The sequence below is a fragment of the Malaclemys terrapin genome, chromosome 13, assembly GCF_027887155.1.
Source record: "Malaclemys terrapin pileata isolate rMalTer1 chromosome 13, rMalTer1.hap1, whole genome shotgun sequence".
NCBI lineage: Eukaryota > Metazoa > Chordata > Testudines > Emydidae > Malaclemys > Malaclemys terrapin.
The window spans coordinates 23570972-23593092 of record NC_071517.1 but is presented as its reverse complement, the minus strand read 5'-3'; the positions used below and the strand labels follow the sequence as shown (position 1 = coordinate 23593092).

Here is a 22121-nt window from a genome sequence, read left to right as displayed (position 1 = left end):
CACCAACTTCTGGTATCTTCACAGTGGTTGCTAGTTTTTGGAGCCGTTCTTTGTGGCAGTCTTGTATTCCGTCAGCTCTGTGTGAATCAGAGCAACAGCGTTAGGTTTATTTCTATAACGAGATCAAGCTAGGGCAAGCAGGGTCTGAACAATGCCATGAGAACCAGTTCCTTGCTAATCCTTGGAGAGCTGCTCTGTATATCTTGCCATACAAATATTTTAGTTATCAAAGCTTCTAAAACCTGGAAGAGCTCCTAAACAAGAGCTGGAGTTTTTGCCTCTTAAGCGGAAAGCAGAGTTTGTATGTACAGGACCCACCTTTGGTGTAATGTAAAGACTAGTTGTCCATCTTGCTCAGTATAGTATATTGGTGCCTTATCAGATACTTATCGTTCATATGCCACCCTTGCTTCTAAGCTAGCCAGTTAATCAGTTTTGCATTTGTTAACCAATGTCAAGATTGTGTATAAAGATACAGGCATTCTTTCTCAAGTCTCGCCAATGCCTTGGCATAGAGCAATCCATGGAGACTGTCTGATTCAGTTTTTACAGATTCAGAAAGAGACCAGGCACAAAGAAGAACAGAAGGCAAAGGACTAGATTCCCAGGCTCCAGAGTGCAGCTGATGAGTGTGTAGAAAGGCAAATAAAGACTTGGCAGGTTTCCATATCCAGTACAGAGTTATCAATAAACACCTGTCAATCCAGCTGGGCTCGACGTCGTCATCTTTTGCAGAACTCCCAGAAAGGTGTCCCAGTAGATGTCAGATCTTTGAAGGTGGGGCTTGTGCAATTGTCCAGAGACACCTTGGCCAGCAGGCCGGGAAGGTGGGACGTCAGGTTTCCACAGCAATGTTTGAGTTCACCTGTCCTCATGCAGAATGAGCTTTTGGGCGCTAGTTCATGTTCCTAGAAAACAATGACGTCCCTGTGTAGCGTGGACGTGCCTGCCAGCCCAGCAGGCCCAGATACAACTAATAAAACACAGTAGCAAAGGAAGGGCAGCTGGGGCACCCCCAAAATGTATGTCTTGGGAGCTGCCGCCTGCCAGGCGAGTTTGGTAAGGGTGTCTGTCTCTCACACTCCACCCCACTGTGCCTGCCACTTGCTGCACTGTCTTGAAATGCATTTGTCCCATCCCAGCCTTCCTCTATACCCTGCTCCGAGATGTGATGGCCAAGCCAGCTCGGTCCCATTGTCTCCAGGAGTAAACTACTACTCAGCCTTCACTCAGTGCTCAAAAGATTTGCGGGGTCTTGAGCTGAATAATGTTTTTAGCGTGCCTAGAAAAACACAGGAATTGCCAGAGCAGCTCAGAGCCAGGGTCCATCCCTGTGCCCTGCCTCTGACAGTGGCCAGGCAGATGCTCCGTAGGAATATGTATGCACCCTGCAGTAGAAGGTGGGGGATAATCTGCCCCCCACATTAGGTCTCCTCCTAATCCCACAGAGAGTCTGACACCCTGACGCATGAGGTTTAATGGCTCTTCTAAAGATGCTAGTACTGCACCATGGTTTAACGGGTCCAGGTGTTCACTAGGGTAAGGGAGCCAACCTATGGTACGAGCCGGACCCCTCCCGAAGCACCTTTTCCCAGCTAGAGGCCATCGCCAATAGCCATGGCCGTGTCGCCCTGACTCGTAGGGCGGGCCGAGGAGCTCCTGCCCCCACTCTCTTGTTCTAGTCTCTGCAGGGGCTGGACAGGTAGTGCCAAACCTCTCCGTGTAACAGGGCATTAGCAGGGAGTTGCAGACATTCATGGACTTGGGAGCTGAAGCCCATCAGATTTCCTCGAGGTGTCGCCTCCCACCCTCACTTCCGGGAAGGGCAGAGGGGGAGTTAGGGTCACAGGAAGACCCAGCACGGCCTGCTGCCTCTCGATGTGGCTGCTGGCAGAGCTAACGGAGTCAGATACTCTCCTGATGTGGATAAGACTCACCCCCAGGTGTTGTAGCTCCCGCCCGGAAGCCGCCTTCCCCCTTAATGTCCTGCAAAGCCAGGGACGGCTTGGCTCAGTTCTGGCACCAGTGATTCGTTTGGGCTCTGCCACATCAACCGCTCATCTGCCTAGGACGATGTGCTGTCAGGGGGCTTCTGGGCCTTGCTCAGCTACAGTGGGGAGCTCGCCGAAGGTCCCCGAGGAAATGGCAGGACAGTACAGGGCACCAGTGGATAAGAACCAAGCAGTATTAAAAGGGGGCAGCAAGTTGCTGGGGAAGGTCTGCTATGGAAAGGGCCCTGAGTGCTGGTGAGAGCTGAATTCTCCCATGCTGGCAGCCATCCGCGTGCTGACCATAACGCACTGCAGCAGTAATTCACTGGACGAAGCCAAATTGGAGAAGTTTGCATTTCCCAAGCCTGCAGAGCTTTGTCGCTCAGCCCTTCCGCCTGGCACAGATCGAGGGGGACTCTGATGTTTCACCTCCTTCACATGGCAGCATTTTCCCCAGAGGACTGCATCCTGGCTGCTAGATGGCAGACTGACTCCAGAGCATCTTCCCACGCAGCGAGAGCTAGCCATTCTGGGGAGCGTTGCGTGGCTGCAGTTACGGGCATGGCGTAACTGGCCATCCATAATGAATGTGCCTCACGAGATTCAAGTGCCTGTGTGTGAGACAAGGACGGAGGCAGCATGGTTGAGTGGTTGGAGCAGAAGACTGGGAGTGAAGAGAGCTGAGCCCTAACTGCTGCTGACTCGCTATGTGACCTTGGACAAGTCACTTTCCATCTGGAACCCAGCCGGGTTTCTTGTGTGGAGCGTTACCCGCTGGTTTTGTTCCCATGCTCTGCGTCGTCTTTCATTGCTAACCCATCCCCTGGCTTTTAGTGTGGTGTTGGGGTTGCTGTTGACCTGACAGGATTGTAAGAGTCCCTTTGTACGCCAGTCTTGGCTGGACACTGAATAACCCTGGCTCTAAGTTGAAAGGTGAGCAGTTAATCTTCCCAGCCTGGGATTTTCACAGTGCTCCAACCAGCAATTTGCTGGCTCTTAGAAAAACTCAGTCCCGCTACTGTGATTTCCAAAGCGGGCAGAGCTGTTAGCACCTCAGTAGGAGTCTCAGGGCAGTTCGGTTGAACCCAGGATCATAACATTTGCCAACTCAGTTCAGAGTATTGGTTGTGGCCAATCTCTGTAGTGCGGTAGGTGAAGATACCTCTTAGATGAACCACCCCAGAATGAGAACACCCTGCGAGCCTTGAAGAGGAGCTGGTTGATCTGAGCAGGGGATGTTGGAAATGCTTTGATCCTTGGCGTTTCTCCAGCAGAAGATGATGATTCATCGTTCCCGGTGATGATCCTCGGCCGTTTATTGTAGCCAAAATTCAGCTATTTTTACTTCAGTCAGGAGAGAGCAAAGCCCTCATGTTTTAAGGCACTTTGTCCCTCCCCTCCTGCCCTAACTCAGCAAGTTGCAGGAACTGCTTCCTGTCCAGCGGCAGTTCGGAATCAAGTTGGTTTTATGGCCCTGCAAATTGGGACATGCTGTGAAGATGTAATTCTGCCCCTAAGACCCCATCAGTGGGGGATCGTGTGTCATTCAGCCATGTTGTGTATTAACTCTTCTGAAATTCCATTATGGTAACACTTGGAATGTAAAGCTCAAAGATCAGGAAATTAAAACGCAGATTTTCATGATAACATTACCCCTGGCTGCACTGCACATCTTGCATATTTCATGTTACATCCCGGTGTATGTTAATGTAAATACCAATCCACTTAAACAGCAGCCTGGGGACCGAAAACATCTGCCATCCCCATTGGAGCAGGGTGTATATGGCGAGGAAAACTTTTTGACTTTGACTTTTGAGTATTTAAATTGGTAAATTGATTTCCCTGGAAGTTTTTTTTTAACCAAGAGAGACGATCACAGCTGTTCTGTTTGCAAACACCTCCAGTAAGAGCTGGTTAAAGGTCGGTGGAGTTTCCGGCTCTGGCAGTGTACCCAGGAACATCCCCGGCTCATTCCAGCACCACTCAGAAAGTTGTTAGAGCCTCTACAGGGTCATAAAGAATCTTTCTGTGCTGATACCTGTGCACGGAGACACTTGTGTACGTTGTGGGTTTTCCAGACAGACGACAGCTATGATACTGACTTGGCGTCACAGCTGGCAAACAGTGTAACGCCCAAAGGAGTAACGACTCCGTGACTCTGTTTTAGTTCTGCAAAGAACGATGGGGCCTTTTCCTCAGCGAGTGTGAACGCCGTCAGTGCTAAAGAGCAGCCATTCTTGAGCTGGGGGGGAGCTGCAGGAAACCAGCTGCTATAATGGTATTATCCGCTACAGTGACATCAACCAATGGTGTCTGTTACAGAGACTTGACTCAGCCCCTGGAGCAGACAACCACCCCGTCAATAGAACTCTCCAAATTCTTCCCTCCCCCGGTCGCTATGCAGTGGGTCCTCGATGGCCCCTTTCAGGAAGCTGCCAAGGCTAAGGAAAGCTGGATGAGGAACCCATTGCCACTGAATCCCCAGGATCCTCAGTAGAACCAGAACTTTCAGACACTGGGTGTTGGCCTGTCATGTAGCCCTGCCCTGGGGAGCTCTGAAACTCTGCAAGATGGTCCAGCAGTCAGTGCTCTAGCCTGGCACCAGCTTCAGCGCCACCATGGGCCTGGTCTACACTAGGAAGTCAGGTCAGTATAACTGCAGCGCTCAGGGGTGTGAACAATCAGACCCTTGAGTGACACAGTTAACTCCACCTGGCCCTGGTGTAGACAGCACGAGGTCAACGGGAATTCTCCTGCCTCTCGGGGAGGCGGAGTACCTGGGCCGACCAGCGATCCCCCTCCGGGTGGCATAGGCAACATCTTCAGCTGCAGTGTTTTCAGTGTAGACAAACCCCCAGCCTTTCTGTGTGACCTTGGCAAGTCATTTAGACTCCATTCCCCCCTCTGTACAGTGGGCGTAGTAACGCTGCCCAGTCTCCCCTGGGGGCGGGGGGTGTGGGGATGAGACCAGTAAAGATTGCCAGGTGCGCAGATACTACAGTGCTGCTAGAAATAGCTTAGCTGGAGTGAGATGTTGCCATGTGCGCCCCAAGGAAAGATTTGCCTCTCTTTCCGGAGGATGTGTAAACAGAACCTGGAGCTCCATGTAGAACCTCAGTCCAGCGCCATAAATTGATGAAGATCCAAACTAGGAGAGAACTGGCAGAGCCTGGTCAAATAAAAGCCACGCCAGGGCACGTGTGGAAAGTGCCAGCCTGGAGCAGCTCCCACTGTAAACCTCTGTGGTTGTTTCCTGACACACCAGAGAAAAGCTTCTCCCCACTTCCCCGGCTGATGTCGGCTTTGCAGAGGGAGCCCCTCCAGCTTCTTAGAGCTCACAAGCAAATGACTGCCGGGTGGTGTTAGATGGCGCCTTTGGGCTTGTCTGCACACACACTGACTGCGCAGCAAGCCGGGCTGGGCCTCTACCCTGCGCTAGCAGGTCATGCACAACGTGGACCCTGCTGCTGCACACTCCCAGGTCCCCGTCATGCTTGGTCTACCCCGCTTTGAACCGGGCTGGGAATGCACACTAAGCGGGAGCACAGTCCACTGGGACAGTTAGTGCGTGGCAGGCGGTGCAGGGTAATCTACACCCTGGCTTGTCATGAATTAAATGTTTATGCAGACAAGTCGTTTTACATCCTGCCCTGTCTCCATAGCAGAGAGCGCCGGATGGGAAATCTATGGACCAAGACCTAAGGGGCCAGAGCCCCCACCAAGAAAAATTTGCTCTTTATAGCAGGCAGTCGCAAAAATATGACGCCTTTTTAATAACACGTACCGGCTGCTGCCTTAACTAACCCATCAGGCTTTTTGTGTGTGTGTGTGCGCGCACTGCTCCCCATTACTGGATGGAATCAGACGCGCTCTGCTGTGTCTCATATACCCTGTATTGCTGACAGCTGAAAAAGATTCTCCTTTGGAGCCAGGGAGCTCTAAGTTCTATCCCCTCTGCTGTGTGCAGTTTGGGGTGGCCATGGCAGGCAACACAGTGACCACCACTGTATGCAGTTCTTGGGGCAGCACATTTGTTACAGGGATCCTTGAAATATAAATGCTGCTTAGAAAATACCCAGCTGTTTCCCTGGGAAATAGTCTGGAAGCAAGAGCTAAACCAAGGGGCAGCTCTGCCTACAGGCTTTAGCTGTCCCGGCCTGCTGGCTCCAGTGAGCCCATGGGGAGGTGTGATGCTTGAGCTGCTTGGTTCAGATTGTATCTGATGTACAGATCCCTCGGTTGTGAGGCCGTGGCCCAGTGAGCGTGTCCAGTAGCTGGGTAACGTTTGAGTGCCTGGCGCTGGGAGCCTGTTAACAATGGGATGGTGCATGCTCCCAGTGCCTGGCACTATGGCCCTGCGTCTCCCCAGTGGGCAGGGACAGTTTCTCTCACAGTGGGATGTAAAAACCCTGGGCAGGAGGAGCTCAGCTCTCTGGAGGCTGATCCTGACTCTCTGCTCAGGGCTCCCATTCAGCACAGGACTTGCACATGTGCATAACTTGAGTCGTCCCATTGATGCCTGGAGCTCAGGACCATGTGCTGCGGCCTGTGCTGAAGGGAGGCCTGAGTGACAGGCGGATGGCTTGCAGAACAACACCCACCCTCCCGCCTTAGCTGGCTAGCTCCCAGGGCTGGCACGTAGCCTTTTGTTGTTGCGGCCCTTAGCATGTCTAGGAAAGCCGCTGGAAGGAGTCGGGCTCCCACCTTCCAGCTGCCGCGCGGGGTGGGGATGCAGGTACATTGGCCACAGTGTATTGCTGTATTCCTCATTTACTAGCCTCTCTTGTCTTCTCGCTCTTTAGGACAGTAAACGGCTTTGACCAAGGCCCACCTCCGGGCATAGGATCCTCCAGACCCTCATCAGCGCCAGGCATGCTTCCTCTGAGTGTATGAACAGCCAGGAGGACTTTGAACCAACCCTTTTCTCAAACAGGAGCCCCCCAAGAAAAGAACTGCTTCTGAGTCCTTCCTATTAGCACCCCCTGCTGGACCTCAGCCTGCGTTGCGGTGTGGAGCAGCGTTGGAGCCGGCCCGCTGCCTGGAGGAGTCCCAGCACACGCACAATCCTTCACTCAATGTCAATACAGTTTATTTTCTCCTATTGCTGTAGTGGACGTTCTCTAACATGGTCACACTCTGTTGTGGGTCACACCAGCTGATACGTGTGTTCTGTCTCACGGGATGCAGGAGTCTCACTAGCCAACAACTGATCCTCAGCCCTTCACATTGTACCTTTCTTAACTTAGGTTGGATAGGATGCAAACGTTGGCTGAATCTGTATTTACAGCCCCTCTTCCCCTAGCAGCCTGGCACTTAAGCACACGCAGCCCCACAGTTTCGGTATGGAGGGAACCATTTTTGAGGGATGCCAGGTACGGTTTAGATGTGTTAATGCTATTGGACAAATGCCCTGGGAAGGAGACACCTGGCCTCAAATGACTTTAACTCTCCTTGAACATTAGTGAAATGTTCATGCATCTAAAGAGTCTTGCTTTTGCTACTGTGAGACACCACTAATTGTGTTGGCAATGCTGCCAATGCAATAGGCCCCCTAAAAATGTGTGAGCATTTAGCCAGTGTTCAGATCTGTGTAATATAGAACGACTTGACTTTACAGTGCCACCAATGGGCTTCTGTGACAGTTTTGGGCCACTCTGTACCTTGTGGGTCTGCAAAGCGATGTATTTGTGCGATTCGCTGTCTCTCTCTGTGCCTCAAAGTTGTTGGATTTTAAAAAGGACACGCAAACCAGCCAGTGGTTTGGTCCATGGGTTTAAAAATCTCCCTCTCCAGTCTAGACCATCCCACCTCATTTGGCTTTGTGGATTTCATTTGTAAGAGCCAACTGCTTTATTTACAAATGCCAAGTAAAACCATTTGCCCAAATGGAAGGGAAGGGGTGGAGGAGAATCACCACTTAATGTTAGGGGTTTGTACGTCCCTTTTTCCTGTGCATCCTTCGCTGCATTTGACTGTTTACATTTGTTTTATTGTATATAGGTTTGTAAACATAATATCTTTGCCTAAGATATTTGTACATAACTTGGGCTTGGTAGCTTTATTTATTCAGAATCTATATGGCATGTTTAAATAGGACAGTGTATCATAAGACAGTGGCGATAAAGATCATGTGGTTTAAAGAAACAAAAAGCGAACTTCCAAAAAATAAAGCTCTTTTAACGTGGAACCAGTGGATTTTGCAGAAAAGAAGGTGGAGGCTGTTTTGTGGGTGATTTCGGGGTGGGCAGGTTCCTCACGGAGACGCCCACTGCGGGAAATGAAGATGGACAAGCTGGGCTGCCATTTCAGGTGGGGTTTTGTTCATGCCACAACAAACCGGATTCATGCACTCTTAGAGATGCCTCTCGCCACAATCGTATGTGAAGTGTCTTTTCAGCAGTGTCTGAGCGACCCGCTGGGAGTCCTACCCTTGCTGCCCTGGGCCCTCCTTGGGGCTTTGCTGGGTTAGGAATGGACAGGGAACCCCAGGCCGGACTGGCTGCTTAACAGAGGTGGCCTGCTCTGACTGGGGGCGGTGACTGAGCTCAGTGCTGGACTCTCGTGCTAGGAAGGTGCCCAGGACCAGTGATCTCTTGGATGAGGGGCACTTACGTGTGTGGTATGAGGTAGAGCGGGCTTAGCTAAACGATGGGCTTGGGCCTTTAGCAGATCTGGGCCTCTGCTCAGTTTCCCATTGCTCTAGCTGCAGCAAGCTGAGCTCCCTCTGCTCACACAGAGCAGTCACATCTAGGAGCGGAGAGCAAGCTGCTGCTCTTGGCTCCCCATGGGGGGGTGGAAGCAGTGCAGGGAAGTGGAGCTGCTCCTTCTGGGGGGGAGCAGAGCGTCATTCACTCTCCCTGTGACGCTAAACGGCCAGGAATCTGCAACAGCCCTGCTGGGGTGTGTGAGTGGCCAGGTGCTGCTACTGCAACTGATCATCGGCCTCTGAAGTGACCAGGTGACACAAATCCAGCCCCTGGGACCCCAGGCTCTCAGCGCTGAGCAGAGACAGGGCTGGGCAGCTCTGTGCTGAGTGACGTGAGGGGGTTCATTGGACTGCACAGTGCTCTGTAGCAGTCTGCAGTGGGGGGATGCCCCTCCCCCTGACAGCCTGCAGGGAGGAGTCTTGCCCTGGGGCCCAGCTTCACTTAAAGCTGCTGCACTGTTTTTGCTGCTAAAAGCAGAGTGGAAGCTAGCCAGCAGGCATCTGTACTTAGCCTTTGTGCTCAGCGCACTTCCCAAAGCCGTGCCCCTGATCTCAGTGCTGGGGGAGCCATTTCTGAGTGTGCCTGGCTTTGCCTGCAGCGATTATGGCTGGGCACACAGTCCCTGGCCCCACCAGTCCTAGTCTCTCTCCCCAAGCAGTGTAGGTTGTTGCCTTTGTAGCTGCTACTTCACGGCAGCCAGGTAGAACTGGCCTGGCAGACAGACAGATGCACGCCCAGCCCAGCTCCGGTGGATGCATCAGGCAGGACAAGGCCTAGCCCAGGGAGAGGGTGATTTTCACCCTGCTGCCAGTTTCCAGCTTCCAGTGGGGCTTTGCTCTGCCAGGCAGCATGCAGCAGCCCTTGCTCCAAGGGCCCAGCTCCTGCCACCTCGCCATGGAGCCAGACCTGATGCCTTCCACCCTGCGCAGCCAGGCCCTGGCTGAAGCACACAGCATTTCCTGCTGGTGGGGTTTGCTGAGGAAACCTGGGAAAGAGCCTCACTGTGAGCTGGATGTGTGAGAGTTGGACACAGGGCCACTGTCTCCCCCAGCACCCTGCTCTGGGCCCCAGCCTTTGGTCCTTGTGGTGGGAGGGGCTGCTCTGTGCCCCCACAGAGCCTTTGGCCTCAGCCTGCCTGGACTTTACCTGGCCCAGAAGGGGGGATGCCCACACAGCTCAGTGCTCTGGCAGGAGAGAGGCTATTACCCCTTAGCTGACTGTAGGGCAGGCTGTTCTCCCAGCGCAGGCCCAGGGGCTGTGCAAACACACCTCTGCACTGTGCTCGCCATGGCAACCCTAGCAGGCCAGCTCCAGTGGGCCCCCTGCCATTAGAGCAATGGTTTGTTCAGTGCATGGGGGCTTTCCCACCAGCAGGTTAATTATGGCACCAAACCCTGACCTGGGCGGTTTCCTTCACAGCAGGGCAGGGCCACAAGGGATTGACACCAGGACCGGCAGCACTAGCAGCTACTTCTCCCATCCCTTGCAGTAACACTAGGCGTTGTCCTCCAAGTACACACAGACCCCAGGTTAGCCTCACTCTAGAGTCTGGGATTTTGGAAAGGACCAGTTTGAGTCGGTACCAGAGATTCTACAGCTCCCCCTTGCTGCTCCTGGGACACTCTGAGAAGAACACAACAGGTGATAGATTTGCTGTTCCACGCTGGGCTTTATCATGTGCCCAGCAGCTCTGCTGCCCTCTTCTGGCATGTTTTAGTTGTTGCAGGTCCTGGAGTAGCTTTCTACCAGCTGAAGGACACTAGAAAGCCCTTGGCATAGGAAATGCCAGACTGCCTCAGCTCCATATCCTGGCTCTGACAACAGCCAGCACCAGCTGCTTTAGAGAAAGATACAAGGACCCTGCCCCAAGCGAGCTATGTACCTGGAAGTTGTGCTCACCTGTGCATGCTGCCATACACAAATCAAGTGAGCCCTGAAGATTAACTGTCACCTGCAGATAGTCCCTCTGAGGTGTGGATTTTAATACCCACCACTGAGCCCCACATCCTGCCACAGGGAATGCTTCATTTCCCAGGAGCCAGGCAGGATCAGGGGGTTCCCATGCTGACAAGTGGAGTAGAGCTGCAAGCAGCACCCCTGTTCTCTCCCAGTGTAAGTGTTTATAGGCTCAGAGCAGGAGAGAGAGGGAGGGAACCTGAGCTCCTGTTGTAAGAGTTCAGTTCCAGCTCACTGCCTCACATCCTTGAGTGGGCTGGCCCAGGCTAAGTGCTGCTGTTCTGTATTGAGTGCACAGTGCAGGGTGAAGCTGAGGCAGCAGCTCTCTAGGCACACTGGGCCACGCTTGTGAGGTGCAGGGTGCCCCTGGCTCTGCTAGGGGTTAAGAACCTAATGCCTGGGAGATGCTGAGCCCCTTAGTCCACAGCCTTGGGCCTGATAAGGTGATAACTTTATTCCACACCTGTTTTACTCTGGTTTATGCCATTCCCACCCCACTGCTGGACATGTGGGATCTGGGTGGGGAAAGGATAGCACTGCTCTTTGATCGAAGTATTATCAGTGACTGGAAGAAAAGGTTGTTGAGAAAGCTTGTCCATGACCAAGATCAGGGTGGTGCAAGCAACCAAGATGCAGTTTAACATGGCCAAGATCGAGTTTTGATAAATTGAACAAGGCTCAGTGACCACCATGAGAACTGACAGGTTAGGAAAAACATGCCTTAGATTGAGCTGCTGGAGTCTCTCACTATGTTCGGTTAATGGGTGATTTGATCAGTCAGCCAGTACCTACTGTGGAGGGTTCATCAGTTTAACAGACAAGGTATAACAAAGATCCAATGTCTGGAAGTTGAAGTTAGACAAATTCAGACTAGACATAAGCTGCACTATTAGTTAAATAGGGATGATGATTTACCATTGGGATAGCTCACCAAAGCTTGTGGTGGATTCTCCATCACTGGTGATGTTTCAATCATATTTTAGAAAAACAAACATTCAATCACAGCTATTGGACTTGAAGCAGGAATTAATTGTGGGAAGTCCTATGGCCTGTGTTATGCAGGTCAGTCTAGATAATCACAATGGTCCCTTCTGGCCTCATGAGGCATGAATCCCCTCCAGACAGAATGACCCCACTTGCTGTATTCAAACTCCAGCTTGTGCAACAGGCAGCATGCCATGTTTGGAGTAAGGAAGACCTACAAAATCACCACACCAGAGCTCTATCGTAGCCGTTATCTCCCCAGACAACTCCGGATCCAATTCAGAGTCCATGGCTGGCTAGCGAGGTCTCTGAGCACGGGAATCAGTGCTCCGCTCAGTTTTTGGTCCACACATCACCTTTAAATCAGCAGGCTCATCAGTCTTTGGCAGTTGCAGCGTGGAGCCAAACGTTCTCTACATTAAGAGCAATTTTGTTCTCCACCTCTTGCTGTGCTAGTAACTTGTACTTATGAATCACTGTGTATACTGGCCAGGTCCTCAACTGCTAATGAAAACGTTATACAGGCCACATCCCATCTGGTTCCCTGCAGGAACAGGAAAGGTTTTGAATTAAAGCCACCCACCTGCACTGTGGTTAGGGAACAGGGCTTTGATACATAACAGACACTTCTTTAAAGCCCATGTGCTGAAACATTACAAGCCAGTCCTTTCAAAGGCTAATTTGCATCTAGTGATAAGTCATGGGCCAGCTGCACAAGTTTGGGGGGGGGGGGGGTGGGGGGGAAATGGAGCAGGGAGATAAGAGACCCTGAGCTGTGTCTTCCCTGTATGAATTAGTATGTTGATGGCCATTATCATTGAGGACTTCAGTTTATCTACAAAGGGTTTGTATAGGAACATTTATTTCCAAATGACATCAGCTGAAGTCAATAGGAGAATCCAAGGTCTATTTTGGGTAGACTAAGCAGATCAACCACACTTCCATCCAGTAGGGTAAAGGCGAACTCTTCCTTCAGAAGCCCTCCTCCAAAGCTTAGCTCATCTCCTCCCTGATAAAGTATGCAACCAACAGTTCAGGACTCCAGTGGGAATTGCCAATGGATATTAACATGGAGTTCTTACACTGGAAATCTGAACTTCACCATCCAGAAAGACCTCAGCTTCAGTTAAAGGCCAGAATGGAGACAAATCACTACAAGAAGTGCACGGATGGTCATTTATAAAACAGATTCAGGTGGCTGCAGAATACCATGCATCTCCCCACTTGTGTATTTCTATTAAGTCCAATGATTGGGCATGCAATGAAAAGAACCTGCTAAAACTGTACTGGTAACCATGTCAAAAGCACAGAGCACCAGACAGGCCCTTTATATACTCTATACAAATCAAAACAGACTAGCTAACAGTAAGAAGGGAAACAGCAGCCACCAAAGTCATATTCTTGTTTATTAGGTCTATGTAGGCCTCAGGTGCTAACTTTTCTTGTAAGTAAATGGAGCAGGCATCAGTATCTATAATGAATAAATTTATTGTCTTACAAAAATCATCGTCTAGAAATATGGGTATACAAGAAAACAAGATATCTGCAGTCAGATGCCTGGTGGTCAACAGCCAGTTCAATTAAAAAATATCCAAACGCACAACAAAACCTTTGTAACAGATGTTAAAGCTTTTAACCCAAAGGAAAATCATGTTTTCAAGCACATTGCAGAGGGATGAAATTTCATAGTTAACACTGATTCATTATCACTGAATATCAATACCACCACTTTGTGCTTCATATCATGTACCTCTCTAGTCAGTCAAAAATTAATACAGTAAATCATTGTTATATAGGCAAATTATATATGTAACATTGTCTTAGTACTGTAGTGTCTAAGGCACTTTCTGTAATGTCGGTTTTTCAGCTATTTAAACAAAAAGAATGTAACTACTTGGTGTAACACTGTTCAAAATAATAACCAAAAGAAAGAATTCACATCCACTGGCGTGTCAACTCTCAGGCAGGCAATATCCATCTTTTAACCTCTAAACTACAGAGACTCCAAACAAGCCAAAAACATAAGTACAGTACAGATGGTCCTGCTGATTTAGGCTCAACAGCTGGTAAGTGAGCCAGCTCTGTGTTACACAAGGCTGGCTCGGGTATTTCTTAAACCTGCATCTCATGGCTGTGAAACTCCCTCATGTCAAGAGGAGCAGCAGCTATTCAGCTCCATGTTCTGAAGACTAATCAGCCAGCAGTTAAGAAGTAAATTCCCATCCTGAGCCTCTGTTCCATGTTTATTTTTTCCATGTTACTGGTGTTCATATTTTACTAGCCTTACTATGTACAGATGCCTTCGGACTGATATAGCAGGTCTGTACAGATGCGAGGTATTGTCCAAATGAAGAACGGTGATACTATTCAATTTACCTGTAGTGCACAAGCACTAATTGATGAAGCAGATGCCAAGAACACTTCAAAATGATATGGCAGGTTAAAAATGGATACTATTCATTCAACCCTAGATTTCCCTCTGAACACTTCCAAGGCCTTTTCACAGTTTACTTGCTGATTGTGTGTTGCTCACAATAATTAGGAGAAAAAGAAGAGATACGGGAGCAGTTTGGTCTTCACAGTGCGCCAACAGATGTATTACAGCTGAGGGCCATGTGAGCACAAAAGAAATGGAAGGGTGTTATCTGTACAACAAAGCATGCATAGTAATAACAATGGGTCTGCCCCAACCAACTACCGCTTGGGAATGAAGTTTCTGAATTGATAAAAAAGTTGTATCTTTCACATGATGCTTTATAAAATGGCTTTACAAGGAATATCTGGAAAAGAGATGCACTGAACAGAGACAGTTTACTATATATAAAAAAGCAGTTGTACCTATATTGAAGCAGGGTACAGTATGGTGAGGCTACAGAGCCTTAAGACATAGTTGACCTGTGATAAGTAACCTTGTAGCATGCCAATATTACATAAGGCAGATTCACGGCCACAAGGCAGTTTGCTGGTCAGGTAAGTCCTTTGCATTCCACTATGTGTAAAAGGTCTCTGCATGCTAATGGTGTGACACGGCTCTACTCGGTTTGGGCGGGCTGCGTTTCATTGATGTCACTGCCTTTGCTTTCTGCATCGTCATCAGAAAGTTCCAGAGAAGCACCTTCAATATGCAGCTGGCGTCTACCAGATCGACTTGAAGGGAAGGTGATCGGGCCACCCCTCCTAGAAAAAAAAACACCAAATGATTGCTGAATGCAGGCCTGTGCTCACTGTCTAGCCTGTGGAGTGAATGGGTCACCTGGAAAGCCACCAAGAGGTATAGGGTGGAACCCAGAAGTCCCACCAAGTCATCCATCCTTCTAGTCACTAAATGTCTGGGCATCCTACACTAAGGAGGGTCCTGAAACCTTCACTGGGGCCAGTAGTTATGCCTTCCAAAGACACTTTGTAACAAAGGTGTTTATTTCAATGCAGACCACCTTCCCAAATGTCATGTAAGCCAGAAGCAGGGCAAGGGATGGAGTTTAGTACATTTGTGGCCCCAGATACAGGAACATTAACAGCAGCAGGAAATGGGCTCAGTGCTACAGTACATTAATAGTGAGAAACACTGACTACTAGCTGATGTTTGATTTGTGGACAACTAATGCTGTAGAGCCCTGCAACCCGACCGGAGCCGGATGGGATCCAAAGTGTCAGGCTTGGGTCGGGTCAGAAAAGGTTGGCTCTCCTCCCCTGCCCACGGGGTTGGCGCCGCAGTGGCTGTGCACCTCACGCTAGCTGGCCATCACTACCTCATGGCACTGCAGCACACACACAGCCCAGCAGAGGGTGGTGGGTGGCAAGGCATGCAGCCACCAATGCAGTGAGGCCAACCCCACGGGCAGGAGGGGGGCAGCGCTGATTCGGGGGGGAGAGGGGGAAGAAAAGAGGGGAAGGTTTAAAAATGAGGCCCGAGCAGATCTCAAAGACGCTGTACGTTATAACGAGATCTGAGCTCCTGCACTCCAGCATGACAAGCAACTCCTTTCGTCTGCACTGCCACGGTCTTACAGCTGGCCAGTTCAGCTGCTCTTTGCCTCTCGCACGCTCTGCTCTGTGCCTAGCTCACTCAGTTCCCCTCCCCCTGTATTTCAGACCACACATCTGTCTTGGTGTGCCAGAGAGGGTATCCATTCCCAGAGAGGGTACTGAGCTGGATTCCAGCCAGGACAAAACCATTTATTTCTGCCATCTGTCACTTACATCAACAAGGAGCTGAGCCCCCTCACTGACCCTTACAGCATTTCCACAGAGGTTGGAATCAATCATTCGGACTAAAACCAACCCACCTGTCAGAGCTAGAGCCTGGAAGGTTTGGAGCTGACCGAGTACAAGGATCTTCATGAGGATTTACTGATATTTCCCAGCGTAGACCCTGGTACTCCAGATTCCAGTTTGAAGTTCCTGTGACATTACTGGCTCTGCTATGGCACTTCCAGACTGCTTCTAACAGACCCTGGCATCATGGAAGCCTCCCACCATGAGAGCGAGTTCCTGTAGCTACTTCAAAGCTTCACTGGGGTTTGTGAAGACCTAGGTAAGATGCTACCTGTGCTCAGAGCTCCTTCCAGGGCCCAGGCCTGCAGACCGACTGCTTACCTCAGCCTGTTTTTCAGAGTGCTGACTTCCCGGCTAAGGCCCTCATTGGCCTCCGTGGCATCATCTAATTCACGCTGAAGTTTACGACGGGAGGCATTCACACGTGTCGCTTCCTCTTCAGCTTCCTCCAGCTGGCGTTTGAGCTGCTTCATCCTGGCATTAGCCTTCTCCATCTAGGAGAGAGAGCCAGGTTGTCAGCACGAAGCTCGACTAAGCAGAGAGCTGAGCAGCTGCAGCGGAGTGAAGTTTTGGGGTAAGGCAGAAAGGAAAGAGCTGAATTCTCATCTTTCACATTCAGCCTCGCTGGGGATTTTGATCAGGATGGGACAGAACAGGTCCACGTGTCAAAGTGGGACTCTATCCTAGCCAGATGTCTCCTGAGTGAGTGAAGCTCCTCAAATGCATCTTGTGGAGCCCAGAGTTTAAGTGACCAGACTATCATGCTATGCAAATCTCCAACTGAAGAGCTGCAATTCATACTTAGAGAGACACCAGCTGTGTCCTACCTAGCAATGGGGTCTGCAGGATGTAAAGGAGAGGCATGGAGCCCACGGTGGGAGATCATCCACACCTGCCAGGTGCACAGTTCCCTCCGCCTCCAGTCTTGGCAGACCCACAGTGCTGTACTGATTGCAGTTTGGGAGCCTGCTGGGGTTGCTGATGCCCAGTCCCCCAGCTCGAGTAGGTGGGAGCACCAGGCTACACCATGGTGCCCATGCACAGAGGCTCCACCCGCCAGCAGCTTGCCTGTAGCTGCTGCTGGTGAGGTGTTTGGATGGGAGTCAGGGCCACTGTGAAGGCCCCTCAGGTGGCTGGGGAGACCACAGAAAACACCGTCTGGGGGGATGGAGCAAGGAGAAAGAAGGCCCGCGAGTTCCCAGCAGAAGCAGACAGCATAAAAGCTGTGCAGCTGGAGACAGGAAGTACGGAACTACCCAGCAGCTCCACCTGGATTTGCGGAGGGCTGCTGTGAGAACTTCGACCTTGGGCTATATTCTCATTGGGACTCATTGTTATCAGCAAGCATCTGAACAGGGTTTGTTTTATGTCTGGTGTGGGGCTTTTGCAGCAGGAATTTCCGGGGAGTATTCTATCCTCCAGGTCGATTGCGGAGCAGCAGTTGTATCTGAGGCTCTTCCCAGAGCATGTCTGCAGGAGTTTGGGTTTGGAGCCTGGCTGTGCACCTCTGCTTACCTGTTCTTTGTACTGGTCTGCATGCCGACGCTCATCTTCCACCTGCATGAAGACTTCTTTCAGTTTCTTCTCTGTACGACGTACCAGCTTGTTAGCAGCTGCTCTTTCCCTAAGAAAGCAGAGCAACGTTAACCTCAGGATTAATCAGCCTGGGAATTTTACACATTGGTTCACCTTTGGCAGCGTTCTCTTTCCAGAGCACAACTATAACACATGTGGAGTTTGGTGTTAGCACGTCCAGATTTGAGTCACACTCTGGAGCACAAATAGGTTTGATTTCTAAGTACCTTTCTAAAATGTTATCTTGTAATTGTGTTGGTTGTAACTGAAGGATCTAACCTGTCAGCACGGGACCAGAGCGGGCTTGGCTGTCCCAGGTTAAAACTAGGGGTGCTTGTTCACTGTGGTGGGGCTCAGTTGCAGTGCTTTAACGAGGGCATCTGCTAACCATCTGCAGAAGAGAGATGGTTTATGGTCCTCCCCCACAGCTAAAGTACAATAGTGGATGGAGGGAAACGGACTGAAGATTTAGAGAGGATGGTCTTATCACAGGGAGAAATTATGGTACTAAAAGAGAATGCTGATTTTTTCCCTGGAGCCAGGCTGCCTTGTCCTTGGGCAGGACATTAAAAGCCATCCTTAACTCAGAAAAATAGCCACAATACCAAAAATAATGAGATTTTAATGGACTGTCCATTGAACACACTTCCTAATTCAGGTTGAGAGAGGGTTGTGGGGGTGAGTGCTATCAAACTGCCGAGGTCTGTGTCACTGGCTGTGCAAGGTGCTTATACGGCTGCACCACACTGTGGGATCCACTGTATTACCACAAACATCACAAGGAGGCTCCACACACAGCTAGGCTGGGGAAAGAACCAGTTCAGCAGTTTCCTCTGTACAGTGAATTGACCTTGAAACCCAAATAAGGTGAACACAATGTAAAGCCTCAATCTTTTTATGCTGTTCAGTCCAAGAGTGTCCCTTTAGCAACTGAGTTCTAGCTGGGGCTGAGATGGGAACATTTAGTACCTATGAGAAGTCCTGCTAGGGCCATGGAAGTTTCAAATAACCAGTGTTGCCTGTATTTACTTGGAACACCAAACCACCATCTCTTACTTTGCTTCCTGCTCAAGCTGTTCCTCTAGCTGCCCAATCTTAGCTTCCAGAGCAGAAATGGTTGCCTTGAATTTAGACTTCACAGATCCCTCCAGCTCCTGCAGCTTGGCTTTCAGTTCTTTGTTTTGTCTCTCCAGCTGCTGGCGTGCGTTTTCACTCTTCTGGGCAGCACTCCGTTCTCCTGCCAGCTCCGAATTGAGCGTATCAACCTTTGGGAGGGCAAGAGCAGCCAGTCATCTGGCAACATTCAAAGCCTTCATTCATCTTTTATATGGTACACTTAAGGGAGATAAAAGTGCCCAAAGCAGCATATGCCAAAGGTACTTCACCTGCAATGTGGTCTTCCTAAACCGGTCATTGAGGAGTTCCATATTGCTCTGTTCCTCTTCCAGTTCTTCCTCCAGCTGTGCAATACGGGCTTCCAGACGGCGCTTCTCATCCAGCAAAGCTGATCTGGAGGGTGAAAGAAAGTGTGTGGGACGTTACATGGTCCAACCAGGTAACACAGTAATTACCTCCACTTGCTTTTAAGAACTCAGCAAACTCTCTCCCGATGCTGCAGTGCCTATGCTAATCATTCCCCTCAATCAGGGGAACAGTGAACCAAGAGGTCAGTGTGGGGCATGCAAGTGCATTAGTAGAAGACACAGTCATTGCTGCTTGTAAACAGCCTTGGACAGGATGATAGTCCGTTTGATGACTCACTTTCCAGAAGCACTGTTTGCAATCTCATCAGCCAGCTCATCCCTCTCTTGCTCAGCATGGCGACGAGCTCTTTCGGAGGCAGCAAGATCCTGCAAGGGGTGACGAGAAGATTCATTTGCTTATTTAATACACAGACTAAAATAGCACTGGTGATTTCAGAGCTCTGCAAACATTCATTCAGCTCCCCAATACCACTAGGAGAAGTGCTAGTATGTGACTTCCACATAGTGTCACAGTCAGCAAAAGAGCCAGGAACAGAACGCAGGAAGCCAGGCTCCCTCCCTTGTTCCAACCACTGGCTCACACTCCCAGTCTGTCGCTAATGGCTTCTTCACGACTGCAGTGGATTTACTACCCTTAACCCTAAATGGAAAATATACTGTAGTATTTTAGATTGGTCTTTAATTATGTCAGTTACCTTCCAGCTCTCTTAATACATCGATATCTTGAATTGATTTTATTATTATTCATACTGCATTACTGGTTTCTCTTCATGGAAAGTCTTAATTTTTGAAGCTCGTGAAAAATAAACACCCCCTAAACAGTCATTTACAAAGCTACAGAAGAGTCTTTGTTTGCCAGATGTTACAATAAGCATACGCAACCATGACAAAACAAACTAAAAGGCACAAGCTTCTCAGGTTCTCTGTGGCCCACAACTTAGTAGTTAGCACAACCAGTGTCAGGAAAACTTCAAATATATTCTACAATGCTTCATTAGTATATTTTCTGTATCCAGATTATGAGGCATTAAAAGATTCCTGTGCATTTACTGATCTAATTCTCTATTAGTAATACTGATGTTCTGCATTTCAAGAACTTTCCATCAAAGAAATGTCTGAGCACTTTGAAATCAATACAGCCTCATGTCCCCTCAGGGGGTAGGAAAGTTATACATGTGGGGAAACTGAGCATGGAAAGATTAAATGACAGCCAAGGTCACACAGGCTGCTCACAGCAGAGCTGAAAGAGAACCCCGATCTCCTGGTTCCCAATCCAGTGTTCTAATCACCAGACAGGTGTACAGAACACTAACATACATGCCACTCACAAAGGCAACTCAGAACTAAATCATACCTCTTGGAGCTGGAGTATTTCTGCTTCCAGGCCTTTCAACTTCTTTTCGTTCTCCTTGGACTGAGCAAAGATCTCATCTCTGGATGCACGGGCCTCTTCCAGCTCCCGCTGATAATCTTTCATCTGAGCCTGGAATTTAAGAGAAGGAAAAACCATCATCTGTTAGAGGACAAGTGCAGGGATTTGCTATAATCCCTTTGGGAGGTCAGCATTTAGTAAATGAGAGTACACACACAAAAGGGGCCTAGTCCTACTTACTGTTTGAGATCACTATTCATTGTGAACCCTAAAACACATGCATTTTTGGTCTCGTACTCCTCCACTGAATTCTATCCAACTTCCCATGTTTATTTTTAATAAAGAGACAGGGCTACAGAAAAAAAACACCTGCTTAAATTTTAATAAGAATTGGCAGGAATCTTATTGAGATCTCATGTTTTTAAGTGGCTTGGGGAGAAAAAAGGTTTGATTTACCTAAATTGATTGAAAAATGTTGTAATGAACATTGTAATAGGAAATGTTCTCAGGTCTGTAGATGCACAAAAAGATCCATTCATCTGAATGTGTGACGTTAAGTACACACTTTAAAACTATATTTTGCTAAATTTAATGTTCTGAACATTACAACTACTGATCAGATTTTCCGCAAACTTGGCTTGACTGTGGACATCATTAGACCCCAAAAAAATCAACTCAAACTTCAATTTCCTTTAAGAAAAATGGCACTAAGTTGTTTTAAAGTGATGGATGCAAGCCAAAATCTGCAAGCCATGGGACCGCTTAGTTTATACATACCTAAAAGAATACACAGCAGTACACGTTAGGGTATGGAACCGCACATTTGGCCTGCCCTACTAAAAACTAGTCCAACTTTGATGCTGTCATGTACCTAGTTTTTTGTGTGATATAAAGAGATGTCAAACTTTACACCGTTGGGGGGTTCTGAAATTAGGAATCTAATCCTTAAACACTCAGGTAAAAAAAATTGTGTCTCACTGCAAAACCTAAGGTTGAACTTCATGCTGCCTCTGTATACTGGAACCATGCACAAAATGCTCAGAGATTAGGAGTCAATAGCTATATTACAAATAAAAATACATTAAAGAATATTAAGGTTGCGAATCAATCACTCACAATTACCAGAATTGAGACTGTCCATCCAGTCTCAGTTCCCTTCCCAGTTCTTCATCTGATCTGTCTTCCCCACAGCCTCCAAGCACCCCTGCGCCCATATTCCCTGCTCTGACTAGCTCCCTATCCTAGTCTCTTTGTTCAGTGTGTTTCCCCACCAACCTAGCTCTCTGCCCAGCCAGTCCCAGGTTTCCCCTCCATCCCCACACCCCGGCTCTTTGTCAGAGCCATTTCCCCTTTCCCCTCCAACCACTGGATCCCAGTCCCCCGCCCCTGACCCAGCTCCCAGTATCTTCTCCCACCCAGTCTGACAATGGTCCCCTCTGCATTTGGTTCAGGCAGCTTCTTCCTCTACACTGCCTGGGTGCAGCAGTGGGGCACTGAGAGCACAGGAGAGACAGGCTACTTGCTCTCAGTTCCGGAGCCTGGACCTGGACCCAGATCCAGACCAAAGCAGCCAGGAACTGCAATTACAGAGGAAGTCCTGTTTATGCCCCTACTGCCCAAGACTGGAGCATGTTCAGTGTGGACAGAATCTTCAGGGAATTTAGCTGCAATGCTCCAGCTAATCTCTACTGAGAATGTGAGAACTGTGATGTTTCAAAGGTTTATCACTTGGCCAAATTTAGGCAGATTTTCACAGGGATGAGAAAGGCACATCCCT

At 49.3% G+C, this 22121-nt stretch overlaps 2 protein-coding genes across 11 annotated transcripts in view; one reads left to right on the top strand and one right to left on the bottom strand.

Moving 5' to 3' along the window:
• Positions 1-8186, top strand: part of NDEL1 (nudE neurodevelopment protein 1 like 1) — a 44790-nt gene extending 36604 nt beyond the window's left edge. For 4 of the 7 annotated variants that reach the window (XM_054047417.1, XM_054047418.1, XM_054047420.1 and 1 more), the window contains one exon: positions 6794-6880. Coding sequence is in view for 2 of the 7 variants with exons in the window: in XM_054047421.1 (XP_053903396.1) it covers positions 6794-6884 (91 nt within the window). In the remaining 5 variants the exon portion in view is untranslated. Of the gene's footprint in view, positions 1-6793 lie in introns of all 7 variants that reach the window. The other 3 variants (XR_008446943.1, XM_054047421.1, XM_054047422.1) reach the window with 3 other exon arrangements.
• A 4920-nt stretch (positions 8187-13106) lies between these two features.
• The window catches only part of MYH10 (myosin heavy chain 10), a 152964-nt gene continuing 143949 nt past the window's right edge, over positions 13107-22121 (bottom strand). For all 4 annotated transcript variants that reach the window (XM_054047844.1, XM_054047845.1, XM_054047846.1 and 1 more), the window contains 7 exons: positions 20327-20455; positions 19250-19338; positions 18874-18997; positions 18545-18753; positions 17429-17537; positions 16235-16407; positions 13107-14815 (listed from right to left, as the gene is read on the bottom strand). In XM_054047844.1, the coding sequence (XP_053903819.1) occupies positions 14671-14815; positions 16235-16407; positions 17429-17537; positions 18545-18753; positions 18874-18997; positions 19250-19338; positions 20327-20455 (978 nt within the window). In that variant the 3' untranslated portion in view covers positions 13107-14670. The remainder of the gene's footprint in view (positions 14816-16234; positions 16408-17428; positions 17538-18544; positions 18754-18873; positions 18998-19249; positions 19339-20326; positions 20456-22121) is intronic.